Source organism: Hyaena hyaena, unplaced genomic scaffold (genome assembly GCF_003009895.1).
Source record: "Hyaena hyaena isolate Hyena2069 unplaced genomic scaffold, ASM300989v1 scaffold_16, whole genome shotgun sequence".
NCBI lineage: Eukaryota > Metazoa > Chordata > Mammalia > Carnivora > Hyaenidae > Hyaena > Hyaena hyaena.
In genome coordinates, this window is record NW_024080650.1 from 746,111 (window position 1) to 768,774 (window position 22,664).

The window sequence follows — 22,664 nt, forward strand, 5'->3', positions numbered from 1 at the left end:
GGGTGAAGAGATTGGGAGACAAGACACCTACTAATTCTTGCAATGTTACAGCAGTGTTTTTCTGAATAATGGGAAACATTTGCTTCCATCCACAAAGGTGGGGAGCTCTTTGATATTTGAAATCAAACATTGATATAATCAGAAATAAGCCTAGATCAAGCTGGCAAACAGAAAGAATATATGAATACACACTGTCATTCCTGCTAGAAACTTCTAATAAAATCCAGAAAGGATATGAAAGAGGGAAAGCATTAAGTCTACAACAGCATCAGGAAACTGAAAAACCGGGGCACCTGGGTAGCTCAGTCAGTTAAGCCTCCAACTTCGGCTCAGGGCATGATCTCATGTTCGTGGGTTCGAGCCCTGCGTTGGGCTCTGTGCTGACAGCTCAGAGCCTGGAGCTTGCTTCAGATTCTGTATCTCCCTCTGTCTCTTCCCCTCCCCCTCTCATGCTCTGTCTCTCTCTGTCTCAAAAATAAATAAAACATTAAAAAAAAAAGGAAACTGAAAAACCAACTGACCAGGTGTTTTAAGAAAGTCTTGGAAGACAGAGCAGAAAGAAATGTGTGGTCAAAAGAAGGGAATTGTGCTGAAGCGTTTTTGCCTGCTTCCTTTCCAAACCTCACTAAAATTACAGTAAATTAAAAAGAATAAAAAGCACAAACCCCACAAAGATAATAAGAACAGGCTTTGAGGCAGGCAAGACCAGGCTAGTGATGTCAATAATATATTTTTAATTAAAAAATTTTTTTAAACATTTATTATTTATTTATTTTTCTTCCTTAAATAGTTTATTGTCAAGTTGGTTTCCATATAACACCCATGGCTCATCCCCACAAGTGCCCTCCCCCATGCCCATCACCCCCTTCCCCTCTCCCCCACCCCCTTCAGCCCTCAGTTTGTTATCAGCATTCAAGAGTCTCTCATGGTTTGCCTCCTTCCCTCTCCCCAACACTTATTATTTATTTTTGAGAGACGCAGAGAGAGAGAGCATGAGCCGGGTCGGGGGAGGGGGGCAGGGAGCAGAGAAGGAGGGAGACACAGAATTCCAAACAGGCTCCAGGCTCTGAGCTGTCAACACAGAGCCCCACACGGGGCTCCAACCCCCAAACTGTGAGACCATGACCTGAGCTGAAGATGGACACTAAACCAACAGAGCCACTCAGATGCCCCGTGATGTCAATAATGTATTAGATGTTCTTACCTGACATAGGGGAAAAAGAGAAAATGAAGCAAAGTTATGGTTGACTGTTTCCTAGTACCTTGAGAAAACACCTTCACAAACCCTGCTTAATGAAAGTAGAACCTAGTGGCCTGGGGAACGTAATTCATTACCAAAATGTATCTAACTGATCCACAGCTATTGAAGGAATGGTCAGTTTTATGGTCCTATATAGTTAAACTCTAGAAACCAATAGATTCTATGGTGTTGTAAGCTGTTGTGGAGCTAAACACAGAATTTTATTTCCCTGTAGAAAGTTAACCAGCCTTGAATCTTACCTAGCAAATTATCTTTGGAATTCCTTTCATTAAATCTAACTCTATGTGTGTGTTTATGTACACACACACACACACACACACACACACACACCTACCTCTGTTTTTCAAGCATTGGCAAACCACTTTTTTTTTTTAACTTGTTAGTTCCTTCTAGGAGTTAAATAAAATTTTGATATATGCTCACAATCTCTTGGTTTCAGAAGTTTGCTTTAGCACTGTTTTCAGTTTTCTCAGTTGTGCCAGGTAGATGGGAGTGAGTCAACAAGAAGAAAACCGATTTGTACTTTGGTACCCTAGAAAGGCGCAGAGACTGGAAATACCACATAGCTTTGATGTCATGAGTGAGGGCTGGAGCTGGAAAAGGAAGACATAGTTGAAAATCTTGGTCCTTCTCTACCAGGGAAGTAGAAATTGCCATTTGGAAAGGTTGGGCCTCAATGCTCTCACCGTAGGGAGATTTGGAACAGCAGAGAGTGAGGCTGCTGGAGTGGACACTGGGGAGTGGAGTGGAGTCTGCATTATGAATGGAGAGAGCCTGGCATCATGGATCCTGCTCTGAGCCAGATTCTACCACTCTCCATTCTTTCCCTTCCACTCACACATATGCTTTCTGCCAACAGGCCTAAGATAGAAAGAGCCTTCATTAGAGAAACTGACCAGCCCAGAGAAAAGTACCCACTGAAAATAACATTTTGGAAGGGGAGACTCCCCTCAAAGAAACTTCTAGGTCTCTGCCAGAGCCTACGAAGCCACAAACACCTACAAACACAAAGCCCTAGTTCTTGTGTATTTGAATAGAGGGCTATACATAGGTCAACTAACATGGAAAGCCGCTAACATGGAAATCAGAGACCTGAACAAACAAAAAAAGGAACTTGAGGAAACAGAGAAAATGACAAGAAGCAAGAAAAAACTTGTAGAAACCTACTGTAATTAATATTCCCAGAGAGATTAGAGGAGATCTTATATCCATGAAACAAGATTAGAATGCTATATATAAAAAAGGAACATTTAACGAGCATAAAAAAAGATTTTGGATGTTAAAATGTTGTGGCAGAAACCTTTTTAAAAATTAAAAGTATAAAAGATGACATTGCAAAAATCTCCCTATAAAGTACAAAAAGACAAAGAGGTCGAACAGGAGAAAAATAATTATGATGATTAGAAGAACAGTTCAGGAAGTGTAATTTCTCTCTTCCCCTTGTATCAAAGTGCAGATAGGGAAACCAATCACAGGCGATAGAGTTCAGTAGAAGAATATTAATTTAGAGAATTCCATGCAATAGTGGCAGAAGAGTTACAAGAGCCAAATGAGATGCCCAAGGATCAGCCCCAGCACAAAGCTGCCATCATCGTCAGAACTGGGAGAGAAAGGTATCAGATGATGTCACGAGAGGTGATGTTACTCCGGAAGCTGGAATTTGCCAGCAGAAACTGAAATCGTGGTAGGGGATCTTCAGCCCTTGCCAGAGACAACAGCCAAAGCAGAGAGAAACAGGGAGAAATACCCTGGTCTCCACCCTTCCCACCATCCAGTTTCCTGCCATGGCCTCCCATAGCTCAAGGAAAACGGAGAAGCTACGTGGGTCAGCTTCTTATAAACATAGGAGGGGCAGGCAGGGAATGGGTGTGTGAACAAATGAGCACCTGCCCAGCACACCCTTGAAACACTAGCTAAATTCAGACAGAGGAAGAGAGACAGAGATAGTGACAGTGAGATATGAATAGAGACAGAGAGAGACAGAGAGATAGACAGAAACAGAGAGATAGAGACAGGGACAGACAGACACACAGAAAGACATACAGAGACAGAGAGATAGAGAAAGGGGGATGAGATGAGACAATCGGGAAAGGAAGTTGTCAAGGAGATAATCCAATCTCCCAGAATCAAAGGTCACAGGGTTCTTGTTGGAAAGGTCTCACCAGGAACCAAACACAATGAATAAACTTAAAAGTATAAACACAGACAATCAACATGAACTCATGTGTATTTAATATATACACAGATAGATAGATACACAGATGACTTTAGAAATAAATATGTGCCTACACAGGTTAGTATATGTACATACATCTTCTAACTTTGCTGAGGAATCCTGGGAGCAGTGACACCCCAAGAGAAACAAGTACACTCAGTGCCTGGATCTTGTTTTCTAATACCATTCTCTGGTAAGAACCTAGGCTCTTCGGAGAAAAGGCCAAATTTAGGGCCAGGACAAGAAAAATACAAAATGAACCCAGAACATTTTGTAGTACTAGAAATTAAGGAAGTGTTCAAAAACTATAATAACAACAACAAAGGATGGGACATGTCAAAGGGACACCAGAGCCAACTTAGAGGAGTTCCCAGTGGCCAAAGCTGAAAAAAAGTGGTAAACAAAATAAATAATGTGGTATTGAATTATAACCTAAAGTATAAAATAAATATACATTTATACTTGTATAAATAAAATGGTTTAATAAATAAACAAATGGGGGAGAAGGAACAAATCTTATTTTGAATAATATAAGCAGACGTGCTTTATTTCCTTTCCCTATTCCCTTTGACTTAGTGGCTCACTCCCAAATAATACAATACGGAAAGGAGAAAAATAGTAACTTTATAATGGAGAAATATGACAAATAACACCTTAACCAAATGATCGAGGTTAACATCATCAGTAATAAGTTGTGTGGATATTATATGTCTCCTGATATCATGTGATCAGAAGGACATTTCACCTCTGTGCTATTCTTCCCCAAATAGCAAACATCAGACAAACTCAAATTGAGGGACATTCTGAAAAATACCTAGCAAGTACTCTTCACGAAGATAAAGGTCATGAAAACAAAGGAAGACTGAGAAAAGTTAAATATAAAAGGATGAGAAATACGTATGATGCAGATACTAACCAAAAGAAAGCTAGTGTAGTTATATTCATACCAGACAAAATAGACTTTAAGCCAAACAGTATTTCTAGAAATAGAGACCTTTCAAAGAGTGAAATGTTCAATTTCACCAGGAAAATATAAAAATTCTAAATTTGTAGATACCTAATGTGGTTCTCAACATGAAAAGCTAAATAAGGGCACCTGGGTGGCTCAGTCAGTTTAGCATCTGACTTGATTTCGGCTCAGGTCATGATCTCACAGTTCTTGAGTTCGAAACCTTGTGTCAGGCTCTGTGCTTATAGTGCAGAGCCTGCTTGGGATCCCCTCTCTCCCTCTCTCTCTGTCCTTCTCTCTCCCTCTCTCTCTGTCCTTCCCTCTCCCCCTCTCTCAAAATAAATAAATAAACTTTAAAAATTAAAAAAAAAAAAGACTAAATAGAACTAGAAGCAAAAATAGATATGCCCATAATCATTACAAGCCATTTTAACACACATCTCTCAGGAACTGATAGATCAAACAAAATAGATCAGTATGTCTGTTGTTTGCCTTTTCTTTCTTTCTTCCTTCTGGTTTGTTAATTTATTAAAAAATAAAACATTAGCACTAGAAGCATGATCATTAGAAATAAGGACAGGGGTGCCTGGCTGGCTCGGTCAGTGGAGCATAAGACTCATGACCTTGGGGTTGTGAGCTGGAGCTTCACATTAGGTACAGAGATTACTTAAAAAGATAATACAATCTTTTTTAAAGCAAACAAAGCGGGGCACCTGGGTGGCTCAGTCGGTTAAGCATCTGACTTCAGCTCAGGTCGTGATCTCGTAGTTCGTGGGTTCGAGCCCTGCATCAGGCTCTGTACTGATAGCTCAGAGCCTGGAGCCAGCTTCGGATTCTATGTCTCCTTCTTTTTCTGCCCTTCTCTAGCTTACACTCTCTCTCACTCTCTCTCAGAAATAAATAAACATTTAAAAAACTACTTCAAAGAAAAGAAAGAAAGAAGAGTATAAATACTACGCAAAATAATTTTAGCACTCAGGTTAAGTGGGATTGGAAGGAGAATTACACTTTTCATTATGAGCTCTGTGATACTAATTAAACTTTTAAAGCATTTTCATCTGTTGCTTTGGTAAAAATTAACAATTTAAAATAAAATCTTAAATTATTGAATACGTTTAAAAAATGTGACAGAGTCAGGTTAATGGACAATAGGAGCAAAGAGAACAGCCCAAAATATGCTTGTTAGAAAGAAGAAGTTTAGTACCAAGTAGAAAGTAGAGCTTCCCCAAGAAGTTAACAGCTATTTATACCACATGGTATTGTCACAGGAATAGACCATATCAATGGAGCAATGCATAGTCGAGAAACAGACCCACATAAATGTAGAATTTAGTTTGTAATGAAGGTGTCATAACTTAATTCTTTTTTAACATTCATTTATTTTTGAGAGACAGAAAGAGACAGAGCGTGAGCAGGGGAGGGGCAGAGAGAGGAAACACAGAATCCAAGGCAGACTCCAGGCTCTGAAATGTGAGCACAGAGCCTGATGCAGGACTGGAACCCACGAACTGAAAGATTATAACCTGAGTAGAAGTTGGACGCTTAACTGACTGAGTCACCCACCCAGGCGCCGCACGAATGTGTCATTTCTAACTGGTGGGGGAATGACACTATTCAACATGTGGTTGTGAGATAATAGGATTTCCATATGGGAAAAATTTAAATTAGATTTGTACCTCAAGCCATCAATAAAAATACATTCCAGATGGAATACAGATCTAAAATGAAATACAAATTTTTAAAAAGTAAAACAATAAGAGAATTAAAAGGGCATAAATATATATACACACATATATACACATATAAATACATACAAATATAATTTGGGGAGAAATAGATTTTCACAAACAAGACACAAGAGGCAAAGATAAGTATGGTAGCTACTGTATACTTGTTAGGTTTCCTTTCCTTCATTCTTCCGTGACAAAACTCTTACCACCTGTGTGGAGTACATTCTGAATAGTTTGGAATGACTGATCCAACTATCAATATGTAATACATATCGGTCAGAGCGCCCATAACAGGTTAGCAGGCTCTCATGGGATTCCTATGCCTAACCCATCATACAGTCTCTCTCCCTCCCTTTGGAACCATCAAATGTAAGAATATGGGCGATGTTTCCAACAAGGCAAAGGGAGCTTCAATAGGAAGGAAGCCCAGAGAACTCATAGACTGAGAGAGAAATTATCCTCATGACACTCTTAGAGTTACGATTCTACTTATGGCTCAGGACCAAATACATCTGGGATTCCCAGTTTTGTTAGCCAACAAACTGTTTTTTTATTTGAACTAAATTGAGTTTGGTTTCCATCACTTTCAGCCAAAGAACCATGTCTAATAATCCAAGAATGATAAAGGTTAAGCTTGTTGATCTAGATTCCCTAAAATTACAATCTTCTAAATAATGAGAAATATCATAGACAAAGTAAAAGACAAGTGGTGGATTGGAATACATTTTTTTACAGTAAATAGTGGGCAAAAGTTCAATGTCTAAAATACCTAAAGAATGCCTACAACTCATTCAAGAAAAAATAAAATGATCCCAAGGAAAATTGAGAAAAAGGTATTAGTCAAAACTCTTTCCTTTGAAAGTGATAAAGCTTAACTCTTATTTCTGTAAGGAATAAAAAGGATAATTTGTTGGTTCAATCAACTGAGAACCAAAAGGAGCAATATGCTTCAGGAATGGCAGGATCCTTGTGCTTAGCTCTTGCCAAAACAATCGCTAATTCTCTCTCCCTCTCTTAGTTCTTTCTTTTTTATATGTAGATTTCATTGTCACCCAGGGTCTCTTCACATGGCAGCAATATATTTTCTTGCAGCTGCAGACTTGCCATCATTGCATCTTTCATCACTTTAGCATTGCTTTGGTTTTTGTTTTTAATTTTTTTAATGTTTATTTATTTCTAAGAGAGTGAATGAGCAGGGGAGGGGCAGAGAGAGAGGAAGACACAGAATCTGTAGCAGACACTGTTGGTGGGAATGTAAACTGGTGTAGCCCCTCTGGAAAACAGTGTGGAGATTCCTCAAAAAATTAACAATGGAACTCCCCTATGACCCAGCAATGGCACTGCTAGGAATTTACCCAAGGGATACAGGAGTGCTGATGCATAGGGGCACATGTACCCCAATGTTCATAGCAGCACTCTCAACAATAGCCAAAACATGGAAAGAGTCTAAGTGTCCATCAACGGACGAATGGATCACGAAGATGGGGTTTATCTATACCATGGAATACTACATGGCAATGAGAAAGAATGAAATCTGGCCATGTGTAGCAACATGGATGGACCTTGAGGGTGTTATGCTAAACGAAATAAGTCAGGCAGAGAACGACAGATACCATATGTTTGCACATATAGGAGGATTAGGAGGAACTTAACGGAGGACTATGGGTGAGAAGAAGGGGAAAAATAGTGGGGGAGAGGGAGGGAGGCAAACCATGAGAGACTCTGGAATGCCGAGAACAAACTGAGGGCAGATGGGGTGGGGGGAAGGGGAAGAGGGGTGATGGGCATGGAGGAAGGCACTTGTGGGGATGAGTACTGGATGTTATATGGAAACCAACTTGATAATAAACAATTAAAAAAAAAAAAAAGAATCTGTAGCAGGTGTCAGGCTCTGACCTGTGAGCTGTCAACACAGAACCCAATGCAGGGCTTGAACCCACGAACCATGAGATCATGACCTAAGCCGAAGTCAAACAGGTGCTCCATCATTGCTTTGGTCTTAAGTGTTATAAAACCCAACATAAACTGGTGTAAATAAAAAAGAGAACTCATTAGCATGTGAAATCAAAGAAGTATAATCTAAGGTAAGACTGTCTTTGAGTGGAGCTTGAACCAAGAGATCCAATAACGTCAAAGTAGGACATATTTCACCCTTCTACAATGTCCTGCCTTCTGCTGTCTTGGTTTTATATTCAGGTTCTCCTCTAGTAGGTCCCCTCATCTTTGATGCTCTAATTCCAGGGGGAAAAGAGATTTTCATATCTTAACCCATATTTCAATAACCCTGACTGGGTCACAAGACCTCCCCACACAATTTCTGTGGCCATGGAATGTGATTGGTTAGACTGGGTCATATGTCCACCTATGGTCCCCAAAAGAAGTCACCTTCACCCAAAGTAGAAGAACCGAGAATAAGAGAAAAAAGTAGTCCCTTCTCCCTTCCTCCAAAACCAAGAAGTAGAGTGAAGTACATTTTAAGGAGCGAACATGGGGCTACTACAATGCTCTTATATATAGCTCATAACCTTAGAGAAAAACAGATCTGCTTTTTCTGAGGTGCCCCCAAAGGCTCGGGCTCTGCTGGGGCCATGTGTCTCCCTTTGGGCCAATCCACTGAATGGGTGTCCCACTGAATGGGTGCTAGCTGGGCATCTGAGAAGCAGAGCCTGAGACTTGCACCTTAATAATTGAGGAGTGGGTCTCAGGAAAATCCTATTAGAGAGCAAGGGAAGCAGGATAGTGTCAGGGAAGAAACTAGGCAAAGGTGAGGATCCAGCTGATCTCTTGGGGGAGTTCTGATGCATAAACTACACTGCAGAATTGTCTTCTCCACCTCCCTGTGAGACAGAGGAGCTGTGTTTATATCTCCTTTTAGATGTGGAATGTCTGTGGCGGGAGTGTATAATCCCAGCCAAATTGGCCCCCTCCTCCTAAGGGCAATTCTCTGAATAAAAATGCAGCTGTGAGCCTCTAGGCGCAATACTCACCTGAACTGGAGGATGCGTGCACTGACCAGTCAAAGGGATCTGACTGGGGCATCAATAGTAGCTACTACAATGACTCCAATGATTGGTCCGCTTGGGTCATTTGTATGTCCTGAGGCAGGGGAGATGGACCTTTTGAGTCTGTCCCCCTAGAATCATATGCAATGGCAGAAGGGCGATTCTGAAAAGCAGAATCAGATATTGTCTGCATTTTACTTCTTTAACTCACACACACATGCCTACAATTAAAAAAATTTTTTTGAGAGAGTGCAAGTTGGGGAGAGGGGCAGAGGGAGGGAGATAGAATCTTAAGCAGGCTCCATCCCTGCTCAGCACGGAGCCTGACACAGGGCTCCATCCCATAGCCCTGAGATCCTGACCTGAACTGAAATTAAGAGTCAGATGCTCTGGGCGCCTGAGTGGCTCAGGTTAAGCGTCGACTTTGGCTCAGGTCATGATCTCACGGTTCGTGGGTTCGAACCCCGCGTCAGGCTCTGTGCTGACAGCTAGCTCAGAGCCTCGAGCCTGTTTCAGATTCTGTATCTCTGTCTCCCTATGACCCTCCCTGCTCACGCTCTCTCTCTCTCAGAAATAAATAAAACATAAAAAAAAAAAAAAAGTCGGATGCTTAACCAACTGAGCCACCCAGACACCCCATGTGCTTACAATTTAAATGAATGTCCCCATGTAAGGTAACGAAGCTAGCTAATAAGCGGTGAGAAATCCTCTGCGTTCTCACAGCAGATGCTGTCACTGCCTTGCCCAAATCCCCTTGTCCTTACCACTTTTGGGCATCCTGGCCTGGTTGCCAGCTGCCAGCGCGTGCACTTCTTTGCATAATGGCTTTCTCTGATTATTCCTTACTCTGTCTTTGTCACTTACACAGCAGGCCAGAAGTGCAGAGGAATTAATATTTCTTCCTCCCTGGGAGCTGCTCTCAATCAATGACTGATGGGAGTCGATGTGTAACAGCCCGGCTCCCTGCCTCCTTGTAGTGGAGTAACACTAGGATGCATGTTCTGTACTGGCTCCCAGAGTTTCCCATGGGCTTAAGGCCCCATTGTACACAATGGTAACTGGCTTGAAAATGCACCCTATATTGGTTGCCTTACTTTCTCTGTCTCCCTTTCTCACTCTCCTACCTGTCTTTTCTTTTTTTCTCCTAAATAAACTACTTGCAGTCAAGTCTTTGCCTGCTGGGGACACAGAAATGAAAACATCCCCTCCCCAAACAGAAATGGCTCAAGTCAGGCCCTGCTGCTGCAAGAAGGTGTGTGTGTGCAAGGGGGGGTTCCTTCAGCTGTGAGCTAGCTGCCCTCTTCTAAGTTAAGGCTGGATGTGGCTCTCCAGGATCCAGCAACATACAAAGAACACTCACAAAGAAACACACATATTGTTGGAAGAGGGATGAAAGAACCTCATAAAAAACAAAAACAAAAACAAAAACAAAAACCCTCACATTTGGAGCAGGAAAGAAAGAGAGAACATCAAGAAGTAGTCACCAGTTCCAAGCACACACTTCTCCCCTGCAAGACAAAAGCAGTGAGTGCTCTGTGCTTTGGCAGCAGACAACTGCCTTGCTCAGTCTACCTCACTGCTTCCAGGCTACTCTCTGCTCATCTCCCTTGTTCATTGTCCTCCATGGCCACATCTAAAGGGTTCCTGGGATGGATTTCTCTTCTGAATTCTATATAATGTGTGCAGCTTATTTCCTGTTGATGTGAGATCTGAAGCCCGAGGATGCTTTAAGGTAGTGTCAGCCATACTTGTCTGATCATAAGACTCAGAATGCTTATTAAATACATACATTCCCTAACACTGCTCTTTACCTTTCTGAAGGAGAAGATCCCAGAAAATTGTCTTTGCCTGCATTTCCTAAAGAACAGAGCAAAAGGCAAAGATTTCTTGGTAGGTTATTAATGGGAGGTGCTATCCTAGAGCAAAAGTTAGAGTCAAGGGGAAGGAAGAAAAGCAATGCAAGATGGTATATTATTGAGCTCCTGGTAGCTTCAAGAAACCATACTTGGTTGCTTAGTTACAGAAGAGACTTCTCAAAAAGTTATGCAAACCCACCATGTTTTGAAATGGCCCACTGTGGGGTGAAAGAGAAAGATTATTTGCTGGTTCCTTCCTGTCTCTTACCTTGCACTGGCCCAAGTACACCCACTGGGTGTTAACTCCCTCATGGCCTGGGATTCATTCCCACTCCCGCAGAAGCCAAGTTTCTTGACTGACAGGTTCATGAAATCATGGGTGGTGGGAGAAAAGCAGCTTCCTCAAATGTGGAAATGCAAGCAGACATGTGTAGCAACATGGATGGACCTTGAGGGTGTTATGCTGAGCGAAATAAGTCAGGCAGAGAAGGACAAATATCATATGTTTGCACGTATAGGAGGATTAGGAGGAACTTGACGGAGGACCATGGGGGAGAAGAAGGGGGGAAATGGTGGGGGAAAGGGAGAGAGGCAAACCATGAGAGACTCTTGAATGCTGACAAAAACTGAGGACTGATGGATGTGGGGGGGAGGAGGGATGGGCATGGAGGAGTACACTTGTGGGGATGAGCACTGAGTGTTATGTGGAAACTAATTTGACAATAAACTATTTGTAAAAAATAAAAAAAAAAGAAAAGAAATGCAGGCAGACAACAATTAAATCACAGAATTTGAAGGTCACAGGTTAAGGGGTGATATTCAAGATATTTAACAATAAATACACAGGAACAGCTGAATGAGAAATTATTATAGGTTTTATAGGACAAAGAAAATGAGTACATGTACTCATATTGATGACACTAAAAACCAAGATTCTGGGGTGTCTGAGTGCCTCAGTTGGTTAAGTGTCTGACTTATGATTTCAGCTCTGGTCATGATCTCATGGTTCTCAGGATCCAGCGCTGCGTTGGGCTCTGCACTGACAGCGTGGAATATGGTTGGGAGGCTTTCCCCTTCTCTCTGCCCCTCCCCACTCATGCCTATAGAACCTGTAGAACACTACTGTAGGAAACAACCATCAGCATATGGGAAAATTTGAACATCATAAAGAATAGTAACTACAATGAACTGAAAGGCATCAAATATGTTGTTGTGAATCTACGACGACATTCAGAACAATAAAAACAAAATGCTTTGGTCAACTTTGGAGGATGCCAGGGAATCATTTCATTATCCTGAATACTGGTGCACAAAGGCAAATAAGCACTTACCACACTTTTACCGTAAGAACTACACCTCAGAGTAACTAAGCAGACAACAAGGGAACGTTTTCTTTATAGAACAATTACAGCTGATACACATATAAAGAATAATAGATTAAAGTGAAATACTAGAGGGGCGCCTGGATGGCTCAGTCGGTTAAGCGCCTGACTTCAGTTCAGGTCAAGATCTCATGGTTCGTGGGTTTGAGCCCCATACTGTCAATGTGGAGCCAGCTTGGGATTCTCTCGCTTTCCCTCTCTCTCTGCCCCTCCCAGACTCATTCTTTCTCTCTCAAAAATAAATATATAAACTTAAAAAGAAAAGTTCACCATCCTGTTCTCCAGAGTGGCTGCACCAGTTTGTATTCCCACCAACAGTGCAAGAGGGTTCCCCTTTCTCTGCATCCTCAATAACACGTGCTGTTTCTTGTATTGCTAGTTTTAGCCATTCTAACAGCTGTGAGGTGGTATCTCATTGTGGTTTTGGTTTGTATTTCCCTAATGATGAGTGATGTCAAGCATCTTTTCATGTGTCAGCCATCTGGATGTCTTCTTTGGAAAAGTGTCTATTCATGTCTTCTGCCCATTTCCTCACTGGATTATTTGTTTTTTGGGTGTTGAGTTTGATAAGTTCTTTAGAAATTTTGGATACTAACCCTTTATCAGATATGCCATATGCAAATATTTCCCTTGCTGTGCAGATTTTATCTTGATGAGGTCCGAATAGTTCATATTTGCTCTTGTTTCCCTTGTCTCCAGAGACATGTTTAGTAAGAAGTTGCTATGGCTGAGGTCAAAGAGGTTGTTGCCTTATTCTCCTCTAGGATTTCGATGGCTTCATGTCTCACCTTTAGGTCTTTCATCCATTTTGAATTTATTTTTGGGTACGGTGTAAGAAAGTGGACCAGTTTCATTTTTCTGCATGTCGCTGTCCAGTTTTCCACACACCATTTGTTAAAGAGTCTGTCTTTTTTCCATTGGATATTCTTTCCTGCTTTGTCAAAGATGTGTTGGCCATACATCTGTGGGCCCATTTCTGGGTTCTCTCTTCTGTTCCATTGATCTATGTGTCTGTTTTTGTGCTAGTACCATACTGTTTTGATGATTACAGCTTTGTAATAAACTTTGAAGTCCAGACTTGTGATGCCTCCAGCTTTGCTTTTCTTTTTCAGGATTGCTTTGGCTATTTGGGGGGAATTAAATTTCTAATTTTGTTCAATTTTCATTACGTTTAAACAGCTACATGTGGCTAGTTGCTATTATATTGAACAGTACAGCTCTAGGGCATGATTATTTTGGGCTGCTGAAATCCTTAGGCAAAAGACTAGTGGGGAATTTATAATGGGGAGATTAGAATTACTACCCCTAAATTTACTGATCAATTTTAAAATTACAAAAAGAGACAGGCATTATGTATTCTAATTGGATGCAATGGGGACTATATAACACCACCCATAAAATATTCTTGCCAAAAATATCAAACCTAAATCTGATCCAGCTTCTAGATCTAACTCCCAGTTTTAGAAATATAAGGAACAGGAGAACATGATAAACACCATAGCAAGAGAGGTCAGCAAAATCTAGAATGTGGTAAACTCCTCAGAACAAACAATATGATTCATGATTATAATTAAATAATTGCAAGGGAGTGGCACTGACATGGCTCAATCTGTTAAGTGTCTCATTCCATTTCAGCTCAGGTCATGGTCTCATGGTTCATGAGTTTGAGCCCCAAACTGGGCTCCGAGGTGATAGTGAGAAGCCTGCTTGGGATTCTCTGTCCTCCTCTCTCTCTGCCCCTCCCCTGCTCATGTCTTTTTTTCTGTCCCTCTCTCTCTCAAAACAAATAAATAAACTAAAAAAAAATTGCAAAGGAAAAGAAGTGGGAGAGGATGAAAGCTATATAGATCAGTGAGACCTTGTTTGGGATCAACTCTTAGTCTGGTGCCCCAAAAAGCAGAACCTGATAAAAAAAAAATGTGCAAATACTTTATTGAAGAGTGTGATCTCAGAGGGCAGGAATGAGGGAAAATAAATGATAAAGGGAAACACAAGAAGGCATGATCAAGTTGGCTACCATGAAGAGGGATTCCTTAATCCCACAGACCTTGTGAGAAGTTATATATACTCTGTCTTTAGACTGTTGATCTGAGGATGAAAGGGAAAGCGGTTGTTATTGGTTCTCATCTCCATTGGTAAAAGTTTGCCTCAAAGAGTTTTAAGCCCCTGGCACTTCCGGGTTGTGCATGCCAAGCAGATTTCTACAGTATTCCACACTGCAGCATTAAAGAGAGGCCCTGAAGAGGTGCCAGGCTACACCTGTGTGCAGCTGGTTGGAGCCTGTGCAGAACTGTTCGGGGCAGTAATGGCTGGATTAAATGACAGGTGAGCCTGAGGGGATCTGGAGTTAGGCACGGAGATGTCTGATATAAACTGTTAAAAAAAAAAAAAAAAAAAAAAGGAAAGGGGAGGGGAGAGAGAGGGAGAAGGAATGAATCAGAGGAACTTGAATGCTATTGAATTTTGACTGAATCTCTTTGGTGACATTAAGGAATTATTGTTAACTTTTTGTGTGCTTATGGTATGGTGTTTATGACATTTCTTCCAGACTTATCTTTTAAAAATCCATACTAAAGTATTTGTCCATGAAACAATATGATGTCTGGAATTTTCTTCAAAAGAATCCAGTTTGTAAGGGAGAGGAGATGGAGGTATAGCTGAAACAAGCTTGGCCATGATTATATGCTGTTTTTGAAAAAATCCACTAACTTTGATATTCCTCCCTTCAAAAAGAGGAACCTAATTTCTCTCCCCTTTAATGTGGGTGGGACTTAGTGACTTGATTCTAATGAATACAACGTGGTGGAAGTGATCTTGTGTGTCTTCCAAGGCTGTGTAATAAAAGTCATTGCAACTTCCACCTTGCGCTCTTTTGGATCACTTGTTCCAGAGGAAGCCAGCTTCCCTGCTGTGAGGACACTTCGGCTGCTCTGCGGAAAGGGCCACGTGGCAAGAAACAGATGCTTCCTGGCAACACTTTACCAGCCAGAGGTGAGGGTCACCTTGGAACAGATCTTTAGCCCCAGCTAAGGCTTTAGATGTCTGCAGGCCAGGCAGACAACATGACCACAGGCTCATGACAAATCCTGAGACAGAACCACCCAGTTAAACAAAATCCTGACTCTCAGAAACTGTGCAAGATAATAAATGTTTATTACTCTTTTAATTTGCTAAGTTTGGGGGTAATCTGTTACACAGCAGTGGTCAACTGAAATAAATTAATAATTGTTGAAGTTGAGTGTTAATTGTGCTATTCTATTTTTGTATATGTCAAACTACATTTTCTTTTTTCTTTTTCTTTTTTATTATTTTTATTTTTAGAGACAGAGAGTGTGTGAGCAGGGGAGAGAGGTGGAGAGGGAGAGAGAGATTGAGAAAGAATCTTAAGCAGGTTCCATGCTCAGCACCAAGCCTGATGCAGCACCAAGCCATGATCCATGTTCCCTGGATCCCATGATCCTGAACTGAAACCAAGAGTTGGATGCTCAACCAACTGAACCACCCAGGTGCCCCTGTTTGATTTTCCATGATAAAAATTAAATACTGAATTCCTATATTGCATCTTCATAGAAGTCATTTCCAAGTAGATTAAAGACTATCTGTAAGATAGATACTTTCCAAGTAGATTAAAGACTTCAGCTCAGGTCATGATCTTGCCAGGCCCAAGTACCAGCTCTATGTCCAGCTCTGTGCTGATAACTTGGAGCCTGGAGCCTGTTTCAGATTCTGTGTCTATCCTCTCTCTCTCTGCCCCTCCTCCTCCCCTACTCATGCTATGTCTCTCCCTCTCAAAAATAAATACACATTAAAAAAAAGACTATCTGTAAAAGCCAAAAAATTTCCTGGTAAATTATCATCTCTGTTACCTCAAGATACGAAAGAATTTCTTAAACAAGACATGAAAAGCATAGACTACCATGGCTCCCAGGAAGCTCAGTCAGTAAAGCATCTGACTCTTGACTTAGGCTCAGGTCATGATCATGCTGACCTGAGATTGAGCCCCTTGAGGGCCTCAATGGCTCTGGGCATGGAGCCTGTTTAGGATTGTCTCTTTCCCTCTCCTCTGCCTCTCTCCGGCTCATGGGTGTGCTCTCTCACACTCTCTCTCTTAAAAAAAAAAAAAAAAAGAAAGCACAGACCATTGAGAAAAGATTGATAAATTCATATACATTAAAGATAAGAACTATTTATTGGATGATACTATAAAGAAAGTGATATTTGTTACACATATAATGAAGAAAAGACTAGTATCTGAAGACAGAAGTGACTCCTACAAATCCATACAAAAAAGGTTAGCAACTCAACAGAAAAGTGGGCAAAGGATATAAATGCTCACTTCACAGAAGGGGAGACCTAAATGGCCAATAAGCAAATAAAAAACTGATCAACCAGTGTCTGCATCTCTGTGTTGGTTCCCACAGTAATTAATACTCTCTCCCCTAGCAGCTATTAACAATGGCTGAGTGGAGTTGGTATATAAATACCTGCAAACAGCCTCGCCCCCTTGCCTCCCTGAGACATGTGTCCGATACCACTTCCCAGAGTTTCCTCTGTGGAATTCCCCTATGGAATGGCTCACACTAGTCACTGACTTAATAACACATTCTGTACTGATTGCCTTCCCTTCCCTGTCTTACTTCCCTACTCCTACTCCGCTACCTGTTTCCTGGGATTACATCCCACATTAACCTTGAATTCTTGCCTCAGGGCTTTCTTCTGGGGGAACCTAAACTAATTAACGCAAGAGTGTTCAAGCTTCCTTGCCAGTATCAGACACAGTCTGAGCCCTGGCAATTCTATGAGAACTTCACACAGGAAAAGAAGCAATAGCCTTGAAATGTATATGAGAGAAAGGGGGCTGATGGCTTTAAACAAGCCCTGAGGGTGGGGGCTCAGACCAGTGGCCAAAGGAATACACTTCAAAGCTGCCCCAAGCCTGGGACTCTTGCAGGTCTGCTTTCTTTCTGTCCTTTTTGAACCCTGTCAATAATCAATGCCCTTGGCCCTGACTCACTGAGTTTCATAGCTAAATTCTCCCTGATGCTTGAGTCATTTTGATATGCTGATCTGGCTTTAGCCTGTTTAACTTGGTAAACACTGCAATCTGGGCCATATCGCTAGTCATAGGCCATGCTTTTGGTGAGCTGGTTCTGTACACAGGGTTATCTGTTACCCCTCCTCCATACTGGCGTTCTGGCCATGGTCATAGTACAAGTGAACACAAGAACCACTTCCCTGTAATGAAGGCTGCTTTGCTGCCAGTGGCTTCTCAGATGATGGGAGTTGCTGCCAATGGCTTGGCAGCAACATGAGATAGGAGCCTCTGTGTGGGCATCAGAAGCCTCGATCACGACACTGGCAGCAGTTTATATCAGTGCCTTGGGCAAGCACTAGCAACAGAGATGGTGCTTCTGGCTGCACCAGCACGGCGGGCTTTCATGGGAGTCAGCTTAGAGAGTTAGCCTCTTTATGAGCCAAAGCAGGAAACAAGGAAAAGGACATCTTCCATGGGTTTGCCGTACTGTCTCACTGGTAGTATCTTCTGTTATGGTGTTGGGTATATTTAGGGGGACTTCCAAATTCTTGTGACCCGTATCAATTACCTATCTCTGTGAGACAAACTGCCCCCAGTTTAGTAGCCTACAACAATTTATTACCCTCACAGTTTTTATGGGTCAGAAATTCAGGAATAGCCTGACAAGGCATTTCTGGCTCAGGGTCTTTTGTGAGGTCTCAGTCAAAATGTTGGCCAGGACTGCTGTCATCTGAAGCCCTGACAGGGGCCAAAGGACCCATTTCCAAGTTGGTGTATACACATGTCTGGTAAGTATGTGCTGGTTCTTGGTGGCAGGCCTCCATTCCTCCTCACCTGTGCCTCTCCACAGGCTGCTCAAGTGTCCTCATGACATGATGGCTGGTTTCCTCCAAAGCAAGTGAAGAAAGTGGGACAGGGAGGAGAGGCAGAGGGGAAGGTGTGGGAGAGGATGAGGGAGAAGGAGAAGCTATGCTCGCTTAGCATGACCTAGCCTCAGAAGTCACATAGCATAATTCTACCACATTCAAGTTGTTAGAAGACAGTCACTAAGTCTGGCCTTTATTCTACAGAGAGGAATTAAACTCCAACTTTTAGTGAGAATATCAGAGAACTTGTGGACATTTCTTTTAAAGTGCCATCTTGTTTTTATGTTAATAACTAACGGTAACTTGATTATAAGGTTTTTTCCAGCCTCTATTTCCGACTGACTCCATCTTTCTATTCTTTTTTTTAATTTTAAATGTTTTATTTATTTCTGAGAGAGACAGAGAGAGAGAGAGCATGAATAGGGGAGAGTCAGAGAGAGAGGGAGACACAGAATCTGAAAAAGGCTCCAGGCTCTGAGTTAGCTGTCAGCACAGAGCCTGATGTGGGGCTCAAACCCACGAACCACGAGATCATGACCTGAGCCAAAGACGGATGCTTAACCGACTGAGCCACCCAGGTGTCCCTATACTTTTCTTAAATTATCAGTTGGGGCTATAGTATGGTTAACGCCTATTTCTTTAATTAATAATGAGAACACCTATCTGTTCTTGAATCCCTCTCTCTTTTCCAGTGAATTACCCAAGAAACCTGGGGCTTATTCAGTCTACAATGGCCACTCCAACTTCCCAACCAAGTCAGCTGAGCCAGGGTTGTACAGCTAACTTGTGAAAAGAAAGACATCTAGAGAGGATACTGATTGAGAAGCTGTCCTGCTCATCTCCAGGGAGGTGGTGACATATTGCCAGGTATCACGGCCATGAAAATGCACTGCTTACATCTCTTGTTGTGAGCAGTGTAACTGACTGGAAGCCCAGTTGCTGCCCCTCTGGCTCCTCCACTGCATCTGTGCTGATGCAGGCCCATTCTGGAGGAAGGCAGGGCTAGTCCAAAGGGAAACTTTGACCCCAGCACTCCCCTGTGGCCTGGACAAGACTTCCTCAGAACTACTACAGTCTGAGACTCTTCTTAACCAATCTTTCCTTCCCCCTTTCCTTCACAGCTGTCAGAAGATTCAGTTTGAATCTTCTCCTTTCCTTTTCCGCTTTCCTTCCTTTTTATCCCGCTCAGACATTTTCCCTAGTTAAGTCTCTTGCATGTCTAATTCTGTTTTGGCATCAGCAGATCTCCCAGGCATACACAGTGCTGAAACTGGTTCCCACTAGCTTGTAAGAGCAGATTCTGTAGATCTTCCCAATTCTGCATTCAGTGACATCAAGTTGGTAGCTTGAAACAGGATGTGGTGGGAGTACTTACACCATAGAAATCAACAAATGCTACACATAAAGGTGTTTTCTCCCTCAGTGAGCTGGTTGATAAACACTTATCAGCACCCCTCTGGTGTATACCGAACAGGAATGTGTATGTATGCTCACGCAGAGACTGGTACTAGATTCCTAGGCCATTTATAACATTATTATTCACAGTTGCCTCAAATTGGAAACTGCCCAATTGTCCTTCAGCAGTAGAGAAGATAAATAAACTGTCATATTATGGCATAAATATATTTAACCAATAGAATACAGAAATGAAAACAAATTACTTACTATACACAATATGGATGAATTTAACAAACATAGTGCTGAATGAAAGAAACCACACACAAAAGACTCCATACTATAGCATTCCATTTATATAAAGCGAAAAATTGGCAAAACTAATCCATAGTGTAAGAAGTTAGGAGGGGCACCTGGGTGGCTCAGTCAGTTAAGCATCTGACTCTTGATTTCGACTCAGGTCATGATCTCACAGTTTATGGGCTAGAACCCTGCAAGGGGCTCTGCGCTGACAGCAGGAAGCCTGCTTGGGATTCCCTCTCTCTCTGCCCCTCCCTTGCTCATATTCTCTCTCTCTCAAAATAAACAAATAAACTTAAAAAGAAAAAAGAAGTTAGGAGAGTGGCTTCCTCATGGAAGTAAGGACTGGGAGGGTCCAAGAGGGATCCTACAATCTATTTCTTGACCCAAGCCCTAGTTATAGGAGTATGTTTACTTTGAAAATCCATTAAGTTATATTTGGATGATCTCTTCACTTTTTAAAAATGTATTTTATACTTCAATAGAGAGTTTATTAAAAAAAATATACCTAATCAGTTGTTCCATGAAGGCAGTGATTTAAGAAAAAAATATGTAGGGGCACCCAAGTGGCTCAGTCTGTTAAGCGTCTGACTTCGGCTCAGGTCATGATCTCATGGTTCATGGGTTCAAGCTCTGCATCGGGCTCTGTGCTGACAGCTTGGAGCCTGGATCCTGCTTCAGATTCTGTGTCTCCTTCTCTCTCTGCCCCTCCCCTGCTTGTGCTCTATCTCTGTCTTTCAAAAATAAATAAAAAATATTTTTTAAAAATTTAAAAAATAATGTAAAAATTTTTAATTGAGGTAAAAAAATCCACATAACATAAAAATTTACCATCTTAACCATTTTTAAGTGTATCATTCAGTAGTGCTAAGTATATTCACACTGTTGTATAACAGATCTCCAGAACTTTTTCATCTTGAAAAACTGAAATCCCGTACCCACTAAACCACTGCCTGTTTTCTTCATTTTACTTTGTTTCTATGAACTTGACTACTTTAGTTACCTCATGTAAGTGAAATCATATAGAATTTATATTTTTATGGCTGACTTCTTTCACTTAATGTCCTCAAAAATATCCTTCTTTTTTAAGGTTTCAGTCAAGATGTTGGCCAGGACTGCCTTCATCTGAAGCCCTGACAGGGGCCAAAGGATCCATTTCCAAGTTGGTGTACATACATGTCTGGTAAGTATGTGCTGGTTCTTGGTGGCAGGCCTCCATTCTTCCCCACCTATATATATATATATATATATATTTTAAAAAGTATATATAAAAAATGCATATATAAAAATGTATATATTTATATATACATATGTAGGTGTATTTATATACATACACATATATATTCACCATGTTTTATCTGTTCATCTGTTGATGGACAGTGGGGTTGCTTCCACCTCTTGGCTACTGTGAATAATGCTACAGTGAACATGGGTATGCCAATATCTGTTCAAGAAACTGATTTCAATTATTTTTGATAAAAATATCCACAAGAGGTATTGTTGGACCATATGATAATTCTTTTTTTTTTTTTTTTTAAGTAGGCTCCGCACCCAACATGCAGCTTGAACTCATCACCCTGGGATCAAGATTCACATGCTCTGCCAACTGAATCAGACAGGTGTCCCGTGATAATTGTTTTCTTTAATGTTTTTATTTATTTTTGAGAGAGAGAGAGAGAGGCAGAGAGAGGATCCCAAGCAAGCTCCATGCTGTTAGCACCCAGCCTGATGTGGGGTTTGAACTCACGAACCGTGAGATCATGACCCGAGCCAAAGTTAGAAGTGTAACCGACTGAGCCACCCAGGTGCCCCATGACAGGTCTACTGTAATGTTTGTAACTGCCATACTGTTCTCCACAGCACCGTCACCATTCCCACTAACAGCACACAACAGTTCCAGTTTTTCCATATTCTTGCCGTTTGTTATTTTCTGTTTTGTTTTGTTTTGATAGCAGTCATCCTAATGAGTGTGAAGGAAGAGATTTTTATATGCTTTTTCACTGCTGCCTCCCCAGAGTCTACATCAGTCTCTCGTATACAGTAGCCACCATATACCAAAAAATACTAGTTGCATAAGCAAATGAATTGAATGAGTTACATCCTGTATAGGGTTGTGAGTGAGCTGAATAATGGCTCCCCAAAAAGGTATGTCCATATCATATTTGGGAAAAGAGTCATTGTAGATGTAATTAATTAAGGATCATGAGATGAGAAGATCATCCAAAATTATCCAGATGGGCCCTAAATCCAATGATAAGTCCTTATAAGAAACACACAGAAGACAAGGCATAGAGGAGAAGGCAATGTGATTACAGAATCAGACACTGGAGTGTGGCCACAAGTCAAGGAGGCCAAAGAATACCAACTTCCATCAGAAGCTGGAACAGGCAAGGAAGGATTCTCCCTAGAGTTTCCAGAGGGAATGCAGCCCTGCTGACATTCTGATTTCGGACTTCTGCTCTCCAGAACTGTGAGAGAATAAATTTCTGGGTTGTTTTGTTTTGTTTTGTTTTGTTTTTTGCCACCAAATTTATGGTAATTTGTTACAGCAGTCACAGGAAACTCAGGAAGGCCACTTGTCTTTTAACTCTACTACTGTTTTCATAATGTCTTATCTATGCACAGGAGTAAACTTTTGGTCCTCTATTGTAGAAATGTAAGGGAGAGGGGATG

General features: G+C 41.4%; 1 protein-coding gene across 1 annotated transcript in view; it reads left to right on the forward strand.

The window, feature by feature from the left end:
* Positions 1-22,664, forward strand: part of ATRN (attractin) — a 204,332-nt gene that overhangs the window by 18,144 nt on the left and 163,524 nt on the right. Inside the window, exons 2-4 of the mRNA XM_039224093.1 lie at positions 14,593-14,720; positions 15,286-15,386; positions 16,268-16,335. Of these exons, the coding sequence (XP_039080024.1) occupies positions 14,593-14,720; positions 15,286-15,386; positions 16,268-16,335 (297 nt within the window). The remainder of the gene's footprint in view (positions 1-14,592; positions 14,721-15,285; positions 15,387-16,267; positions 16,336-22,664) is intronic.